General features: G+C 41.1%; 2 protein-coding genes across 2 annotated transcripts in view; both read right to left on the bottom strand.

The window, feature by feature from the left end:
- The window catches only part of LOC115560067 (inactive phospholipase D5), a 188,147-nt gene that overhangs the window by 6,528 nt on the left and 161,763 nt on the right, over positions 1–19,856 (bottom strand). The window lies entirely within an intron of this gene.
- LOC115560068 (uncharacterized) lies at positions 7,044–10,137 on the bottom strand. Its single transcript, XM_030379364.1, has 4 exons — positions 9,961–10,137; positions 9,390–9,502; positions 9,088–9,170; positions 7,044–8,265 (listed from the first exon to the last, which is right to left on the bottom strand). Exons 1-4 carry the CDS (start codon positions 10,117–10,119, stop codon positions 7,148–7,150), a joined length of 1,473 nt encoding a protein of 490 aa, XP_030235224.1. The 5' UTR covers positions 10,120–10,137; the 3' UTR covers positions 7,044–7,147.

Below are 19,856 nucleotides of genomic sequence, written 5' to 3'. Positions count from 1 at the left end.
ATGCCAAATGAAAGACGACAGAAACTGTATTTCGCTACCATACTTGTCTGCATTGCCTTGGGAGAGTGTAGACTCTAAACTCTCCCCAGGCAATGCAGACATCCTTGAATTGTAAATCCAGGGTTAGGGATTATTTACTATCCATGTTAAAAAGAAGAAGTAATAATGCCTCAGATTGCAATTTTTTTATATATTGACTATGCTTAAAGGAAGCAGAATTATTACCTAATTTTTCACTTTATTTAGTTTTTACACTTTTTTTTTTAAACTTTTTTTATTGCTGAGAAGCATGAATAAACAAACACAGGGTTCAATATACAGGTCACAGTTTTTCACATTTTTCGTAACCCCCCACCCCTTGAACTTACCGTCAGGAGAGCCGAAAACAACAACAAACATCAAAAGACAGTACATCAATAGAAAAAACAAAATATATATATATATATATATATAATAATAATTCTAAAATTAATTGACAAAACAAAACAAAACAAATACATGAATAAAAGGAAAAAAAACAAATTCAGTCAGGAGGAAGAACAGTTAGGTCATTAAAATATGAGACAAATGCTTGCCATTTTTCCTTAAAACGCTCACTATATCCTCTGAGTGTAAACTTTATCTTTTCTAAATGCAAAAACGACATCATGTCTTTCAGCCAGGCTGAGAATGCAGGGGGAGTAGGCGACTTCCAAGACAGAAGTATCCTTCTTCTGGCTAAAAGCGTTGCAAAAGCAATCATGTCAACCTCATTAGAGGTACAAGGGAGGGGCTCCGCAGGTGTTCCAAAAATGGCAAGACACGGGCACGGCTTTATGCTCTGCTTTATAAGCTTTGAAAATAGATCAAAAATTAAAGACCAATATGTTGAAAGCTTTGGGCATAACCAAAATATATGTGAAAGGTCTGCTCTTGCAGTGAGACAGCGATCACATTGTGGATCAGAATCTCGGTAAATTTCATGAAGTTTGGATTTGCTAAGGTGGGATCTATGCAATACTTTTAACTGGATCAGACTGAGTAGAGCAATACATTTTTGAGTTTTGAGCCCAACAAAATGTAATTTTTCTTCTTAGACAAACTTGAAAGTTAGAGTTATACCAACTAAGATTTTATATTTTACAAAACTCAAAAAAGTAAGTCATGGTTGTTAACTTAATATTTCAAATTAAGGTTAATATTATTTAAAAAAAAAAAAACATTTCAAAGAATGCAAAACTAGTTCTAAGTTCACTTTATTAAAATTAATAATTGGAAACTTCCATTTTGCATTTCTGAATGCCAGACAGCAATAGAACAAGCAACATGTAGCTAGTTCAGCAGCAGAGAATCGCTGTCTAAATGCAGCAAACCAAAGTGCAGAACAAGTTCGACATTATGGTCAAACTTGTTCTGCACGATACGGGAGCCCAGGTTAAACGGTGACGCAACTCTCGTGCCTCATACACCGCACGATCCCGAGAGCTGCCATTATTTAACACACATCCGCAACACACAGCGCACCGCAAACCCAACCAACGGACATGCAAGTCTCGGTAAAGGTGGCGGCAACACTACGCACAATAAACAACAGACAAACAATAAAGACCCCAAACCCGTTAGCCCAACTTAACCTAACAGAAACAAATTGACAAAAGGCAATAAACCCCTTTTTCCCAACCTGCATCACGAATACCCAGACTCCCCGGGGGGTAGTGTTGAAATGCGCATGCGCACCGTAGTTGGCCCAGCCTCAGATGGTGCGTTCGAGTATTCTCTGCGAACCGACTCGGATCTCGGATCTGATGCCACGCCCACGCTTCAAGCGCATTATTATTTCGCTCGGTCGTTGGAGGAAAACATGGACGCCACCCGGAAAGCTGTTGTCGCGGTAGCATTGGCAGAGGACCAGGCGATCCAATATAAGTAGGCTATAGGCCAGGCCTATTCAACTAGCGGCCCGTGGGCCAAATGCGGCCCCTCTTAATTTTTTTCTGGCCCGCAAGAGGTTGCATGCAAAAAATAAATAAAATAAAGGAGAAACATAGTTGCATGCAAATCAGGTTTCTGTTTGTAGCCGGTGATACTAGCCAGTATCAGTACCCCACAATCAGGAACTGGCATCACTTATTCTGACAATGTTTGGCTCAACCGATACGTGTGAGTCTAGCTTTTCTCATACGAATGACATTAGAACAAGGGCACTTTGCTCCATGACCTATGAGAAGCTGCATGAGTGTCTCAGGATGAGCCAAACTAGGCAAACAAGGCAGTGCAATCTTTCTCACAGAATCACTGGCTCAAAATGTCTCATATGTGCAGTAGTTCTGTTTTGTGATGATTCAAACAACATTGTTGAATTCTAAATACGTGTCCAAAATATGTGAGAACAAAATCTTTTATAATAATACGATTAAAAGTGAAGAAGGAAGGAATGCGTCTGACAAGTTTATTCCATGTAGTAGTACTATATATATTAAGTTAACACTACTTTAAGTATGATTTATTTGAAGCATTTCATTCACGTAGTTTTACTCTGTGTGGCCCATGAACCCCCAGTGGTTTTCCTTTTCGGCCCACTTGTTAAGGAGGTTGAATAGCCCTGCTATAGGCCATAGTCAAGTCAAGTCAAGTTTATTTATATAGCACATTTAAAACAACAGTAGTTGACCAAAGTGCTGTACACAAATACAATATATTTGTGTACATAGGCAGAGATACGGACGCAGTAAGGTATTGCAGTAATACGAGTGATTGAAATTACCATTTAAACCACCAAAGTGGTCCAAGCACAATGAAAACAGTTCATACTTCAAGTCACAATGGGCGCAGCCATCTTGAATTCTGTCTCGGAATTTCGCTCGGTCACCACTGAGTTCAACCGAGATGGCGAGATCGCCGTCCGAGGAAAAGGGGCGTGTTTGTGCGTGTCGCTAGGCAACGTCCTCGGACCTCTCCGAGACGGATGGATATTAAAACGCACAAACCCGTGTGTCTTGCTAACAAAGAGACTACAGTGAGCCCAACTCTTGACCCAAAACTCAACATTGTTGGTTGGACTAAATTGCATTGCACAGTTGTACATGAATACTTAATGTTTTATATTCATTTTACTCAGAAATCATAATGAGACCAACAATTTTGAGTTTTCGTTTTTACAGTGTGGGCTTCTAGGTTACACCAGTCCGCATCAGGATTCTTTAGCCAGTAAAGGCAAGGCAAGGCAACTTTATTTATATAGCACCTTTCATACACAAGGCAGACTCAAAGTATCACATATAAACATTGTCACACAATAAAAGAAAAGATAAGTAAAAGAAAAAAATAGAAAGTTAAAGAGGCATTTTAGTATTAAAATAGAAAATAAAGGCAAAGTTAAAAAAGCTTTTTAGAAAGTGCAATGTATTTAAGATTTAGCAGAAAGCTAAAGCAAACATAAAAAGTCTTCAGTCTTGTTTTAAAGGTGCTCAGAGTTGGTGCAAGTCTTAAATCCTCAGGGAGATTATTCAAACTATTTGTTGCATAGTAACTACCAGTGGCGATTTTGGTTTGGAAACTCTGGTGGGGCCCATGCAGGAAAATATTATAACGCAATCCAGAAATACCACATATTACTACCATCACAACAAAAACAGTAGCAAGTGACAGAGGGGACCAAAATTGCAGCTGAATAATGCCATCACTCAAACGCGAATCTGACGACATATATTAGGCTATTATAGCAATAGCACCACCAAATGGCAGCGTTCAAGATCTCACAATATCAAAACTCAAGAAAACAACAACGTGGCAACAATAAAAACACAACGGCGCACACCCGTTCCACAGCAATCAATATACAAAGCCACCACTCACAATATACCAAAAAAAGAAGAAGTATGGTTTAAGTTGTATTGTTTGCAGGCCACCATACTGTACAATTAACAATGAATCTAGCCTGATAGAGTGGTTGCCTATTCAGACCTGGATAATCCTGGGTGAAAATTTAAGTAAGTTTGGGCTAAGATGGTAATTACCTGTGCTTTAAGGACAGTGCTGTCTGGTCTCCTTTGTGTGGCTGAGGTGAAACACAAGCATTTTTTTCCACTTGAACCACTCCTGGTTGAACGATCTATTCTTGTCCTTTCCCTCTTGAATAATGATTAAATCCGTTGGACGATGTGGTCCCAAACGTTTTATCTCCAACTTCTGTTCAAGTGCTAAATCTCACATGAGACAGATACTCAACACGATTCATCATTTAATGAATGAAACGTCCATTTGTTGTTATTCACTGTAACTGTAAAAGTAACTACGTTAGCTAGCTAGCAAGATCTGATCGGCTCCCGCCGTAAACCCCGCCCTTTCTACAAATCAGCCAATGAGAAGAGCTTTGGGGCACTAAACTTCTGGCCCCACCGCCGAAACAGAAGCGGGCGCTGCGCACGCGCTTGCTCGCGCAACAGCACCAGTTTTCTACACTGCAGCAGACAGGGCCATCTCGGCTGGGCCCCACCGAGCGGAACAGACGAGACGGAGCAACGAACTATTTCACACACAACTACTACCCTACAACAATTGCGTTCATCAAATTAAAACTGCGGACATGTAATTAATTATTAACAATTAATGTACTATTAACTTATGCTCAATGACATTTTTTTAAAAAAAAAAAAAAGTATAATCGTGCCCTGCACGGCAGCGTTCTCTGGTGGGGCCGTGCCCCACTGGCCCCTAATGCAAAGACGCCACTGGTAACTACAATCCTGCTTTCCCATGTTTCATGTTTACTCTGGGGATAATTAACAGATTGGTCTCAGAGGATCTTAGTGGTCTAGAAGGTTTATGTAGTGGAAGTTAAATACTTTGTACCATGTATGGATTTATAGGTTAGCAACATGATTTTAAAATCAATTCTCTGACCAACAGGAGGCAATGTAACAAATTCAGAATTGGTGTAATATGTTTAAATTTTTTGGTCTTTGTTAGAACTCTAGCAGCAGTATTCTGAACAAGCTGAAGCTTCCTCAGAGTTTGTTTTGGGAGACCTGTAAGTAGACCATTGCAGTTAACAAGCTTACTAGTGATAAAGGCATGTACAAGTTTTTGTATGTCTTCGGTGGACATGAGCCCTCTAAGTCTTCATTTTTAAGGTGATATTATGCAGATTTTGTAACAGATTTGATGTGACTGTCGAAATGTAAATCTGAATCCATGACAACCCCTAGATTTCTGGCTTTGATTGAGGTTTTCAGGGACAGAGTGAAGGTGTTGGGTTACTTTAAGCCTTTCCGTTTTTAGAACCAAATACAATTATCTCTGTTTTGCCCTCATTTAGTTGAAGGAAATTTCGGCACATCCATTCTTTCACTTGCTCAATGCACTGGCACAGCAGATCTATGGGCCGAAAGTCATTTGGTGTAAGCGATACATAGATTTGTGTGTCATCAGCATAGCAATGATGGTCAATATTGTTATTTTGCATGAATTGCCCTAGTGGGAGCATGTAGCTGTTGAATGAAGAGGGTCCTAAGATTGAACCTTGTGGGACTCCACATGTCACATTGGTTGATTCTGATACAAAGTCGCTAATGGAAACAAAGTAGTTCCAATTTTGTAGGTAGGACCTGAACCTATTTAAGACTGTGCCTGAAAGCCCCACCCAGTTTTCTAACCTGTCCAGAAGTATTGTAAGGTCTATAGCATGGTTTCTCAACGGGGGCGTTCGCACAACCTAGGGGGGCGCTGGGAACGTGATTCCATTTTTTTTTTTTTTTTCTTTTTTGGTGGAAAAATAGGCTACCTGAAATAAATAGCCTATTTTCATTTATTGGTTTCTAACCCCTCTACCGTCTCAGCTACTTTTTACTGTCTATGCGCAATGGAACACTGATAATACAGCGCGGTTCGGTCCTGCACACGCCCAGACTCCCGTTACATCAGCTATCGTCATGATCTCTATAGTAACGCTGGTAAACTTAACCCAAGTTCACGGGTTAACAGTTCAATAACCAACACAACATAATCAAACATGAAAAAAAAAAATGCAATTTTGTTTCATAGCCCGTTTTCCTCCATCCACTTGTTCAGTTCCAGCTGCTCTGAGCGTAGTCTCCACGAAAAGACCGTTGCATTTCAACTACAAAATATATAGGCCTAATTCACCCTTCGCTTAGCCCCGCACCCCTTAACTACTGTTGCTACGCCTGACAAGCTTTCGTACCTCTCTCATTGAACTCAATGATGTATGTACCGTTATCTGACGTCCCGAGAGAGATAATAGCTATTTTTTGGAGTTCAGGGGAGATCTCTGAAAGAACAAGGCAAAAGGGGCTTCAGTATGCTTTTGAGGGATACATTCATGACATCTGCGCGAAGTCAGACAATGGGGAAATAAATATTGAGGCCAAAGCATATAGGTCGCAATTGAAAACAGAGACACCTCACTTGCTACTCATTAGCGCTACTACTGGAGGCATCAAGGAGCAGCAATGTTCTTGTACAGCAGGGTAAGTGATTTTCTAATAATTATAAATCGAACAGCTTAAACTGTACATACGTGTTGTTAAATAGCACCAAGACGTCTGATCACTTTGGCAAAGATTAATTCTCCCGCTTTTATTTTTTAGCGCCGCAGGCTACTGCTCACACGTAGTAGGTCTGGTATATGCCTTGGACCTGGCTATATCTAAAGCAAGAGATTATGAGCCGAGCACGTCATCTTGCACAAGCCTACCTCAGCAGTGGCACAAGCCAAGGGGTAGCAAGATCAGGGCTGTGCCAATTTCAACTGTAGTTGTGGCTAAAGCTACCGAAAGTCGTAGGCGGCGGCCAATTGATTGTCGCTATTCAGGAAGCAGGTACGTTGAACATTAGGGATCTAAGGTTTCCAAGTAGGATGCACAACAGACTTCTGCACATGAAAGCCCTACCGTTGCATTGATAGGGAATTGTTTTTCAGGACCGTCTCAGTTACAGAGGAGAAAATTGCGCTTCTCAAAAGGCAGACAGGAACACCTATCAGCTACTTGGTGAACAGGCCCCCTATTCACATAACTGTAGGAGGAGAGAAATACTCACTAGGAAGTGGTCTAAGCCATCAGGTAAATGAATGAGATGAGGCAGTGTATAGTACAGTATATATTCTTTATTTTTCATCATGACCCCCTAGCTGTTCTCCACACAAACCTTAATATTTGATGATGTGTGGCTGGAAGTTAGACAACATACTGACAACATACCATATTTGATTTATGTTCCCAAGCCGAGAAATGGGGATTCTGCCTGACACAATTTTAATTTTTTTTATCTTCGCAATAGCTCTTTCAACATGGACCCTGTGCTTGGCTTTTTTTTTTGTCAGATCAACATCTGCATGTGGCATCTGTCTGTTTGCTCTTGCAAAAGGTGGAATGTTAAGTTTCAAGCCAATCTCCTCAACTTCTTTCTCTATTAGGAAACCCTTATCAACCATCAATCCATCTCCTACATTTAGGTAGCCACACTGAACACACCCCTTCAAAACATCAATGATGTTGCTCCTATTGAATATTTCCTTGTCTGAAATGGATCCAGTGAAGAGGGCAGACACATAAATGAGGGCACCTCGTGGATCACATGCCACCAGAGACTTAAGGGTGTTTGTAGACTTGTAGGTGGAGTAAGTCTGACTCTGCAACACTAGTGAACTAGGTTTCTGAATTTTAAGTTCTGTGCCATCTAGAATGGCAAAGGTGTTCGGAAATTGTTCCTTAAATTTAGCTGGCATATTCTCTGAAATAACGTCCCTGTGTGGCCAAACAGACAATTTCCCTAGAATTTCAAACATATAGTCCACCCAGGAGTTTATCAAAGTGCTGACACTTTGTAAACGAATCTTGAAGCGGAATGCAAAATCTTTGTGGTCCCAATTTTGTCTAAATTTCATCAGTGTCAGTAACAATTGACTGCGCAGCGTAAGTTTTGAGATCTCATTATCAATCTTTTTATATGTCAGTGGAATCTGTGTTTGTGGTGCATATGGGTCAGTTGGAATGGAAAACAAATTACACAAGACATTAAACTGGTCATAGGTAAAACCTGTGCAGTATTTGAAATAATCAGGCACATGGCTTATGTTCAATATCTCAGGGTTTAAGTCTGTGCACTTCTGAAGGTGGAGTTCCCTGTCCTTTGCCTCAAGCTTAACCCTCAGAGTAATTATCTCCTGCTTTTGTGCAGTTAATGCATCCTGAAGAGTTCTCAATTCCTCTTGGTTGGCTTCACGGCTTGGCTGCAGACTCAGTTCCTCTTGGTTGTCGAGATCTTCTGTTAATGACAAAAATAAAGAGAAATGATTAATGTTTATTATTTTCTTATGTTTTACAGCTTCCTCTCATTGACCCTCCAGGACCATCATCTACTTCATCTACTTCATATAACTTCCCAGATTTCCCTCTGCCAGCACAGTCCTCAAATTATTGTTTTGTGCTGTCTGAGAAAGACATGTGTAGTCTAGATGTCTTAGCAATCACACTATCCCAGTCTGCAGCCCTAGAAAGAGAGACCAGACAACAAGATGCAAATAAAACCTGGCATCTTGCAAGGGCTCCACGACTCACATCAAGTGTATTTAAGTGTATTTCTTCTAGGAGGGCCGACTTCGGTCCTTTGGCTGTTAGGCTCAAGGCCACCTCAGGTAAGCAGACCAAGGCAATGAGGCGAGGGGTAGAACTTGAGCCCGAGGCAGCGCAGGGGTATACAGTAATAACAGGCAATCTAGTTTCCCCTGTCGGCTTTGTGGTTAATCCCAATGCTCCACACCTCGGCACATCCCCAGATAGGAGGGTCAAAGATGGTACAAGCTTTGGCCTTCTTGAAATAAAATGTCCATCAAAGAGCAGCTGCCAAGACTGTCCCTATCTCCAAAAACAGTCAGATGGTAGTCAAAGGTTAAAGGAGACCCACGCCTACTACTATCAGATAATAGGGCAGCTGGGACTTACAGGCATGCCTTGGTGTGACTTTTTTGTGATGTGTGAGGAGGACTACAATTTACAGAGGATACATTTTGATGTGGAAAAGTGGTGTAACATTAAAAACAATCTATATTTGTTTTTCTTTAGTTTCTTCCTCCCCATTTAAATTTACCGCTGTTGTTGGTCAAGTCACACTGTAGTGATGTGTCCTCGGTGGAGAATGAGGTGTTCGTTTCCGGCTGGTCACACCTGATTCTGTAAACAATCAGTTGAACACAGGTTTAGTTTAGTGACTTGATTACACAGTTGTTTTCTTGAGGTTATGATAATTTTCTTTCAATAATTAATAAATACATTTCATATGAAGTATGCATGCTGTATTGTGTAATAATTTCACTACCTAATAAAGAACATAGTTTTAAACAGATGTGAGAGCGTCTCATAAGTGACTAGTGAACCTGTAAGTTCGCGTACCTTTTCCGTGGAGACCTCCGGCAACCCCCCTGATGCTCCCGCGTACGAACTGACCCCGGGAGAGCAGCAATGGGATTGGGGAAGTCGTGTGTCGGCTGTCCATTAACAAAATGCTAAAATATATTGAACAGTATGTCAAAGCGAGCCTGCATCTTGTCTCTTATCATTTCATTTTCCGTTAAAATGTACGCATTCTAAACAAAGAACCGTAATCATTTGCAAGCAATACTGAGATGAGTTAACTATCCGCTAGCTTAATTACATTATGAGGTGACCATATTTCTGAGATAAAATCCGGGGACATTATCAGTTCAGACATGTAAACACCTGCAAAACAGTGTAATGTTTTAATCTTTGTAAGCGAAAAACGGGGACTGTCTGGTCACCTTATTACATTAGCTTGTCCTCATGTTGGACACTTAACAAAGTGCCAAAATACATTCAACAGTATCTTATAGTCTCTTTTTACGTTGAAATATATGAATTGTGAACAAAGGACCGTAATTATATTCAAGCAATACTGAGATGATTTAGCTCACTTGATAACTTGATAACTTAAGCTTGTTCTTACCTTGGAGCAAATGTAAGTGTTCTTGGTTATCGTCGAGACATTCATCTGCGATTGGGGCCTCCCACACTTTTTGATCCACTCACGGCATTTCTCGTATTGAGTTTTGGGTTTCGGCCCCCTGTCGCTCTGGAAGTTTAATTGCATGTCATGAATATTCATTAATATTTTTTTATTTTTTGCACCTAAACCGACTCAGAGGGCATTCATTGCTATTAGTGACCAACACAAAATCAATGAAAAACGATACATTGACAACTTTAAGCAATATAACACGAGTGTGAGTGGGGTTGTTAGTTTATTTTATTTTTTTATTGGGGGGGGGGGTTTACCCCCCCACTACAGACCAGTGGTCTATAGTCACTATAGACCACTGGTCTATAGTGACTTTAGAATGCTCTTTATGAAGCCTGTTGAAGAATTTACATTGCATTTGGAGTTTCTGACTGTAGTTCAAGTTCAAATACCGGTAGGCCTACATTTCTGTAATGTCCTTGCTATCTTGACTGTTCTCCATGATGTTGACCTCGGAGAACGGTATCTGTATTATAAATGAGTTTCCCATGGCCTGAAAAATGGAAATACATCTTTAGTTAATTTGTATTAGCCTATTTGTTGTAATCTGGATGTGGCCTGTTGTAATTGTACTTCTCTTTCATGTGTCTTCACAGATAGACGCATTGGCTATGAAAGGCATAGACGATGCATCCCTTGAGCATTATATACCAGTATATGGGGACAGGATTGCCACAAGGCGATATTGTATGGACAAACAAAGACAAAAAGAAGACAGTACAAAAACGTCACTTCTGGAAAAACTGCGACAGAGAATGAGGACCACAGCAACTCATTATGATGAGGCATCTGAACCGGGACCTGCGCCTGTATGAACAGGAAGATTTAGCAGATCTAGAAATGCTGTCAAGACCACACGAAAATTTTAGCTGGGGTGGATCCATGAGGGAAAGCAAGTAAGGAAGCGTGGTGGTGGCGGCAGAAGGGTAACAGTCAAAAAAAGAAAAATGAGAAGAGTTCATTCACTGTGTGTATGATTTCAAGGAATCCGAACTTGATGACGACATAAGTGTTGGTGAGCTGTAAGCAGCGTCAAAATTTGGGATTTTACGGTTTTATCTACACACAACCGGTCGAGTACATGATTCCGACACAGAGGAAGTCGGTGAAATGGACAGCCAGAGTGACACTATAGGAGAGCAGCAGGGACAGATTTCTCACCCTGATCAGCAGCACGACATGTCAACCATTCAGGCAAAATCACCAAATACAGATGAAGATAGATACCCAATGTCTGATTCAGAGTTGGTCATAGGACCCGGAGTAACTACACCCTCTACAAGCCAACTGGATGACACTCTTCCAGTTTTGCCTGGCATAGACTCACCACCAGTCACCAGTGTCGGCCTTTCCACCCTGTCATAACGCCCCTTTCAGACTTGGTCGCTGAGGAATGCTTCAATGCCCCCTTTACATCCACTCCTCTCCCAGCAGACCAAATTGAAGATGATTTCAACTATGAGATAATATCAGTGCAAGTCAAACTTTGCAGGGTTAATCTGTTGGAAGAAATGATTTTTCAATTCAAGGATCCCTTGATTCTGAACTAACCATTAAAGTACAGATTGATCGATGAAAGGGACAAAGATGAAGATGGGGTAGCCAGGGATGTGTATACTGCCTTTTGGAATGAATTTTTGGACCGAGCAGCAGAAGGAGCAGATCTAAGAGTACCGTCTCTATCACCCAAATGGCAGGAAGATGAATGGAGGGCTGTGGGCAGAATTCTAGCATGGCTTGGTTAATGCTCATTGGTTGCTGAGTAAACTTGTTACATTTGATTTCAAAATAACGTTGTTGAGCTGCAGTGCGCAGCCGCAGAATCCTGGTATTAATCGAAAATTACAGTTGGTCCTCCTATCATAGACGAAAGTTAGCCTAACTAGCTAATTATCACCAAACATGGATTTACGAAAATGGCTTCGACCTCCTGCTCCTCCTCAGCCAGTAGCAGACTGTGACACTCCGGCCACCACCACTCCTACAACCACGGTCTCTGAAAGTCAAGCTGGCCCTTCTGCTAACGCAAGCTCCGGGCAACCACCAACGGATTTAGCCGGCGCAGCCATAGAGCAACGACGATCTACAAGCCCCCCTAGTCAGCGGACAGCGGTTGATGATCTCGGGACTGACAGGCCTGTCCAAACTGTGTTAAAACAGTATCCTGTAACTCTTTACAATGGTAAGGGGAGATGTTTTCCGGTTGTTAATTTATTCACTTCTTGAAGCCAGCCCTGGCTTTCATTATAAGGCCTACTAAGCAGGTAAAATGTTGATTAATGTTTGCTTTGTCTATCTATTGGTGTTTAATAGGCTTGTATACGTATGGCATTGTGTCATTTCTGCCTGGTGCGTGGCTTGTTCAATAGGCTACTTTCTGCCACAATGCGTGCCTTCTGTCAGCGGTCCTGTTCTGTTATATGTTGTCAGGGGTGTTTTTGATTATTGTGGAGGCTGTTCTCTAAGGTTTATAAACAGTGCCAGGCCTACTTAATGTTTTTTTGGAGGTTCATAAACTGTTGTGTGTGTGATGTGAATAAAATATTTATGACATAGCAGAGGTGGTTAAACTGCACTTATTTGCGTTTAGCATTCACGACAGCCCTCCCCCTTTTTTTTTGCGTTAAAATATTTCACAAACGGCAGTGCCCCCCCCGCTGGCGACCCATGCCCCTCCAGTAGATCTGCTCTGGAGCCGACTCTGCAACAACTCCTCCAGAGAGACAGGCCCACCAATTTCTCCTGCAGTACATCCGTGGGTTGGATGAGATGGGGTTAAGAAAACTGCTGAGGTTCATAACTGGAGCTGACATAATATCTTTGGCAAGTATCGCAATTGTCTTCACTAATCTTGAGGGTCTATCCCGTCGACCAATTGCACATACATGCGGAGAAATCTTAGAATTACTCCTACCCTGAGCTGCGGATGGAGATGGAAAATGTACTTTCCAGCAATTACCTTCTAATGGACATTATTTAGTAATTGCGATCTGACCTGTAACAAGCCATGCTGCAACTTCCAGAATCTTTTTTTGTTTGTAATCCCTTGTTGAAATGTTTTGTGATACTTTCAGAGTAACTACACAGGGACAATTCCCATGATCTAGAAAACCGCCAACTGTATTGCATTTCATGTTGTGAATTTAAATTCTGTGCACTGACCTGTTAATTTAAGTACCTGTTGACCAATGTATTGTTCTTACATTGATATGGTGGTGCTCACCTTGTTTGTGGATGTCCAATTGAGAATTTGCATTCAATGCATTGACCAATTGAGGTATTCTTAAAAATGTGTTTTATGTTTATGACTTTTTATGTTTATGAATGTCAATTGTCAACAGAAGAGTTTTAAACGACAGACATGTTACTTGAAGTGCGTTAATAAATGGCAACATTTTATTGCAATTTGTGATTTCACTTTGCTGTAGAATCAGTTAATAACACACAAACAAGAGAATATGTGGGGAAAAAGAGAAGCCTAAGCGTTCCAGAAAATGTAGGAAGAACTGTAAAAGACATATACAGTATAACAGAGTTAATCTATCTTGCAGGGGAGATGCACTAGAAATTAGAAATTAGATTATGCAGGGCCCCCTTTTCAGACCAATCACAGCCCCTTTAAATAACAATGTGGTACATAATAAATGTTTTTGCTTGTTGATTAAGGCATTCAAAGACAAAAATCATGTTGAGGAATATATATAATTTGGTCCAGTAGAACCTCAGGACAACCATAATGCTGATTACAAATGTATTTTTTGGCAGAAAATAACAGATCTGACGGGTGCCGCTCAAGCACCAGCATTGTGGAAAATAATTACCCCCACCACATAGACATTTTGTTTTGGAGATATGTCATATTTAGTATTAAATTTACTGGTATTGAATGGATAAATCATATATCACTATGGGAAAGTGCTTTGGTCAATCAGATGTGCCCCACTCAAAGCAAAATATTCATATTCAAAAAGTTTGCTTTTTTGTAGATGGGACTATGGGCTTTCATTATAGATGCCGGAATCATCAGGGTAATTATTCCCTAGGACGCCCCATCTGGATGTGGAGGAAGAGAGGTCTGTCTGTCTGAGTGCAAAATAACTCCAGAGGTTCTGCGCAGATTTTGATGACATTTTCAGACAGCACGGGTATAAGGGCAATTAACAAATGTTTACATTTTGGCAACACCGTCTGGAACTTGTATTCCGTCAGCTGAGAGCTGAGATGCGCTCTACGAGTGCGCTCCAATGCAGAGGACCCAATCTCACCAAGAACCCTCTCTAATAGCCGCTCACAGTTATCCAAGTCAGCAGGCCACAAGGGCGCAATTTTGAAGAGCCTGCAAGGGTTTGGGCGTGAAGAGTTTACACTATGGAGGAAAATGTTGGAGGACAAGATAGCTGCACGAAACAAAGGCACACAAAAAGAAGTTTAACGCAAAAATCCAGCTGAAGTGAAGAATAAGAAGAAAAAAGATGATACAGAAGGCCTCTAGTGTGGGGAGTGATATTCAATTAGTGGGGGGGACTGGATAAGATGTGAGGGGTGCCAAAAGTGGGCACATGTAGATTGTTCCAATGAGATTCAAGGGTAATTCATCTGCGAAATTTGCTTGGATAAACAGTGAATGGCGAATGTTTGTTTGTTTATTTATATATGCATTTATTTATTTGTCTGTTTATTAATGACAACATATTTGTTTGCATGGCTTAGTTGTAATATGTTATATGTATAAATATAAATGTTAAATGTTGCTATTTTGGACATTCCTGAAATAAATATTAATATATAATACATGTTGAGACATTACTTGCCTTTTACTTTAAGAGATTAAAAAACTATAGTCTGTTCAGTTTTACTGTTGATATATGAAGAAAACTGGTTGGTAAACAAGGGTGCATTTTACCCCAACTTGAAAAATATAAAGTATTTTCAGTCGTGAAGCTTACCTCAATTATTTCCAGGCAAGTGAACTGAATGAGATTTCTGTCCAAGAAATCCCCTGAAAAATGGTCCTGGTCTTTGAGATCTTGAAATGAGTTCATCCAGAATTGCGCATGGTGTGTTCTCAGAAATCCCCACGATTGTTCAATTCTTTGATTATGGTTACTTGAACCGGTAATGTAGCATCTTTCAGAAAACGCATCATCGTGGGTACCTCTTAGAAACTGTTGCATTTGCCCCAATACACAATTCTCAGTGCCCAGATCCGTTCGGATACGAGAAGAAGTGCCGCCCCTTCTGTCGACCTCATCAATGAAGTAGCCAGCATGACCCTTGGATTGTTGTTAGTGGAATAAGCGTGTAGCCATATAGTCACACGCGAGAATCCAACCACTGCGCCATTAATGCATATACCATATGGTTGAAGCTTGTCGTAGGAGTCCACCTGCCACAAGAAGTTCGGGCCTGGGTTTCTGTACAGACGTCGTCTTAGACACCATCTTAACCTCAGCTGTACTCCTTGAGGATCGAGAATCTTGAGCAGACAGCGAACAGCGAGTCACAACCAAGCCAGCTTGGATGCATTTCAAATGCATAAATCTGTAGCCATGCAACATGCCATATTGGTTTAGTTGCTCCTGCAGGAAGGGTGCGACTTCCCTCAAGTCAGACTGGGCTTTCCTCCTGAACAACCCCAACAACTTCAGTCGCCTCCGTAGCGTTGACATGCTTATTTGAAAACCATCCATCCTAAGACATGTTAATATTTTCCAGTGTCTCATGCCTATTAGGAAAAAAAGCATATACGGTGAGAAACATCCATTTCCATAGGCAATTCCGTTGCCTGCAATGAAGCAGAACTGGCTGATTTGTACAATTAACGGAGATAATATCATTATGTCGTAATTACGAGATCTTTATCTCGTAATTACGAGAAAGTATCTCGTAATTACGAGATCTTTATCTCGTAATTACGAGATAATTATCTCGTAATTACGAGATAATTATCTCATAATTATGAGAAAGATAAAGATCTCGTAATTATGAGATACTTTTCTCGTAATTATGACATAATAATTAAAAAAAGGTCAAAGTAATTATGACCTTTTTATTGTGATGTGAATGCAATGTACCACCGTATCGGAGAGCAGTAGCGCGTCAAATTTCCAGAGAGGAAACACCTTTTATGTAGACTGAAAGAAATATCTAACTGTAAGGGAGCGTGATCTGAGACCGCTATAGTCAACTGAATGGACGGAGCTCATAATAGTCTTATCAATAAAAAAATAATCTATACGGGAGAAGATGTGGTGGACAGCTGAGAAAAAAGAGAATGATTTAGAAACTGGGTTTAAGGTTCTCCAAGGGTCCACACACCCATCCTCGTTCATGAAGGTTGATACGGAAGTGGACGTTTTAGAAAGAGTTAAAGATTTAGGGCTAGGGCGGTCTAGAGCAGGGTTCAAAACACAGTTTAGGTCACCCCCGAAAATAAGACAATGCGTATTCAAGTTTGGGAGGGAGAAGAAGAGCACGTCCATGAAATTTACATCGTCCCAATTGGGTGCATAAACATTAACTAAAAGAACTGGGGTCTGGTATAGCATACCTGTGACAATTATATATCTCCTATCTTTTGATCAGCGATAATTTTTGAGGCTGTAAACTGGATCCTTTTGTTCACCAGTATTGCTGCTCCTCGGGCTCTTACATTAAAATTGGAATGAAACACCTGACCGATCCAAGGTTTTAACCCTCTTCTCACCGAACCAAAGGGTTGGGGCGAGTATTATATAAAAAAAAACATGAAGATCAAGAGAACAGAAGCACTCTCACCCTTGATAAGGTATACGGCCCTGGCTATGTCCCAGACAACCAGGTTGGTTCATCCTTGTTGAGACATAACAAATGGCGGAATGTTGGAAATAACACCTTGTATCAGTGTTAGAGGCACTGGCCTGTTCCTAGACTAAAAATGTGAACACAGAGAGACATGGTCCGCTGTTTTTAAGTGCCTTTGCTGTAAGAACATAATGTCAGCCTTCAAGTTCTTAAGGTGCGGCCACACCAAACGCGTTACCCGCGTACCTCGCGTATAAAATCGTCAATTTTTCCATAGGGAACCATTGGTTTACGCGCGTATGAGACGCATACACGCGTTACATGCGCTAAAGCAACATTTTACGCGCGTATGAGGCGCGTATATATACGCGCGTACATTTCAAGAGTTCAAAAAATTGAACTTTTTACGCTCATACGCATGACGATTAGCCGCGTTGCCCAATCAGCGTTGAGCTTGACCCGACGTCACTGGCAGAGAGTAGTGAGCTTGGACAGAAGCATACGGCCGACATCTTTCTTTATTCTGTGTGGGAATAGTAACATAGTTACGCCATTAAATGCTTTTATGGAAACATTTTTAGCGAGAAATGTGCATTTTACTTTCATAATGTTCGCTCTGTGAATGTGAAGGATGTTTGGTTTGATAGTTATGACGAAGAGGGAACGCTCCGTTCACTTGTATGGACAGAGTCTCTGGTTACTAAGCAACCTCAACGTCTTGGCGGACTATATATCTGCTGATCAACACTACGAATGCTGGAAACACACCAGACACACCATGTGAAGTTATTTAACCCGATTATTGTTATTTATATCCGAGATTATTTAATCTAACCCGATCTAAACTCTATCACCCAAACACGGCGGCGTTTGGGTTTCCTACCTCGGACTCCAGCGCAGCCACGGCCGACAACTTTCTTTATTCTGGGTGGAAATAGTAACATAGTTACGCCATTAAATGCGTTTATGGAAACATTTTTAGCGAGAAATGTGCATTTTACTTTCGTAATGTTCGCTCGGTGAATGTGAAGGATGTTTGGTTTGATAGTTATGACGAAGAGGGAACGCTCCGTTCACTTGCATGGACATGGACTCATCTAGGCGCGTTAGGAGCATAGGCGCGTTAGGAGCGTATGCCCATTTTTGACACAAAATGGTCAAGCAACATTTTAGCTGCGTTACGCGCGTAAAAATTACGCGAGATACGCGTCTGGTGTGGCCGTACCTTTAAGGTGAGTAAAAACCCTAGAACGTTTAACTGGACCATTCATAGATTTGACATTCCATGAAATAAATCTTACTGGGTGGTCCCTTACACTACCAGAGTTAATGGTGGTCATACTTTAGGGCTGAACTGAGTGGGCTGGCATTAAAGGAGTCTGGTAAAACCAATAAAAAATAAGTGTGGGCAAACAACCATGAGAGTAGTAGCCAAAGGCTGCGACAAAAGCAGAACAGGTGAGAAAAAAAAACAAAAAAAAACACGCAACACACAACTCAACAGCAAAAAGCCAAAACAACCCAATCCTAGGCCCTCTTTCCCAAACAAAGAGAACCGCAGGTATAAATAGAAGAACCATCAGTGCATCCACGATCTATCACTAGATTAGTCTAAAGCTAACTAGCTAATCTATCCTCCAATAACCTGGCTCCATATGAGGTGGGTGTGTGAAAACAAAACACATTATTTAATATATTAACAAGAGCTACAGCATATTTAACATTTCATATTCAACACTGCGACGGCAAGGTCACATACGTGTCACTGTTGATAAGTGAGAGGTAACTTAACTCTGGCGCAAAACGGACCCGGGACACCCCCTGCACGACAACGAGCCGAAACGCCCGCCCCAGAGCACAAAAACCGCACACAGACGCTAGGGCTGGGCATAAAACAAATTTTATAGATTAACTCGAGTGTGTAGCTCACGTCGACTTGTTTTAATGAAAATCGGTTTTCTCTTCGACATCCGCCAACGCTTCCCTCTCAGCTCCCGTAGTTCGGAATGAGCTCAGCCCTCCCCCCGCACAGAGCGCGCATTTACCAAAGTGATACACAAACATGGCAGCGAGTGTGACAAGTTGTATACAACAATTTATTCATATATGTATAATCTATTTTACAGGTAAACATAATTCATTTGAAATATATCTGTGTGGTTAGTAATTCGTCGATCTGTTGGTAATTTGTTAATCTGCTGGTAATGCCTCGGGGCTCTAGTAGGGGGATCGCACTCCAATTCCTCATTCAATACAGACGAGTGAAGGAAAGAGCTGGGTGTGTGTTTTTCTCATTCTTCTCCTGTTACTATTCCCTTTTTTAAGGTAATTACTGTTTGCAAAACACTGTATATTTATGAACACATGTTGTAAGTTTAAATGTTATGTTGGCACTTTATCAGAACTACCTCTTATCATTAGTAATATTTTATGTTTACAGAAATATTTTATTTTGTATTTTACATTTTATGTTATGTTTCAGGTTACACTGTTTCCAATGGCAGTGCCTCCCATAATGCCTTTTTATGTACATCGATTTAAATCGGAAATCAGATTTTTTCACAAAAAGTCTGGGATTTTTTTTAGGCCATATTGCCCAGCCCTAACAGACGCCCCCCCCAGCCGGCTGCCCCCAGCCGACTCAACCAAAACGCCACAAACCCGGAACGACGGGTTTGACGTATGTTTCTTTTGTTCCACCCACCAGCGCCATCTTGCTTTGTGTAATGACCGCATGGTCTGGCATAAAACAATAACATCTCTCTCTCTTTCTCTATCTTTCTCTTTCTCTTTCTCTTTCTCTTTCTCTCTCTCTCTCTCTCTCTCTCTCTCTCTAGGAAAAGGTGATTAACGCGTTTTGTTATTCCCTTTTGTTCAAACCACCAGTGCCATCTTGTGGTTTGAGTGCCTCTGACTCTGTTCTGCAGGTCGGTAGACGCCATCTTGTCTTTTGTAAAGACAGCATGGTCTCTGACCTGAGAGCCTGAGCTGCAACACCCAGTTCGGGTGCTAATTCTCTTTCTCGCTCCCTCTCTCCCCCA

Source organism: Gadus morhua, chromosome 15 (assembly GCF_902167405.1).
Source record: "Gadus morhua chromosome 15, gadMor3.0, whole genome shotgun sequence".
NCBI classification, from domain to species: Eukaryota; Metazoa; Chordata; class Actinopteri; order Gadiformes; family Gadidae; genus Gadus; species Gadus morhua.
Note: the sequence above shows the minus strand (reverse complement) of the source record. Positions and strands in the feature narration are given on the sequence as shown.

Bases quoted from the DNA above. Each gene is read 5' to 3' on its own strand.
- LOC115560068 (XM_030379364.1), bottom strand. From the start codon at position 10,119: ATGAATATTCATGACATGCAATTAAACTTCCAGAGCGACAGGGGGCCG. The intron at 9,503-9,960 runs GTAAGAACAAGC...AATATATTTTAG, and splicing joins ACACTTACATTTGCTCCAAG to CATTTTGTTAATGGACAGCC. The intron at 9,171-9,389 runs GTACGCGAACTT...GATTGTTTACAG, and splicing joins CGGAGGTCTCCACGGAAAAG to AATCAGGTGTGACCAGCCGG.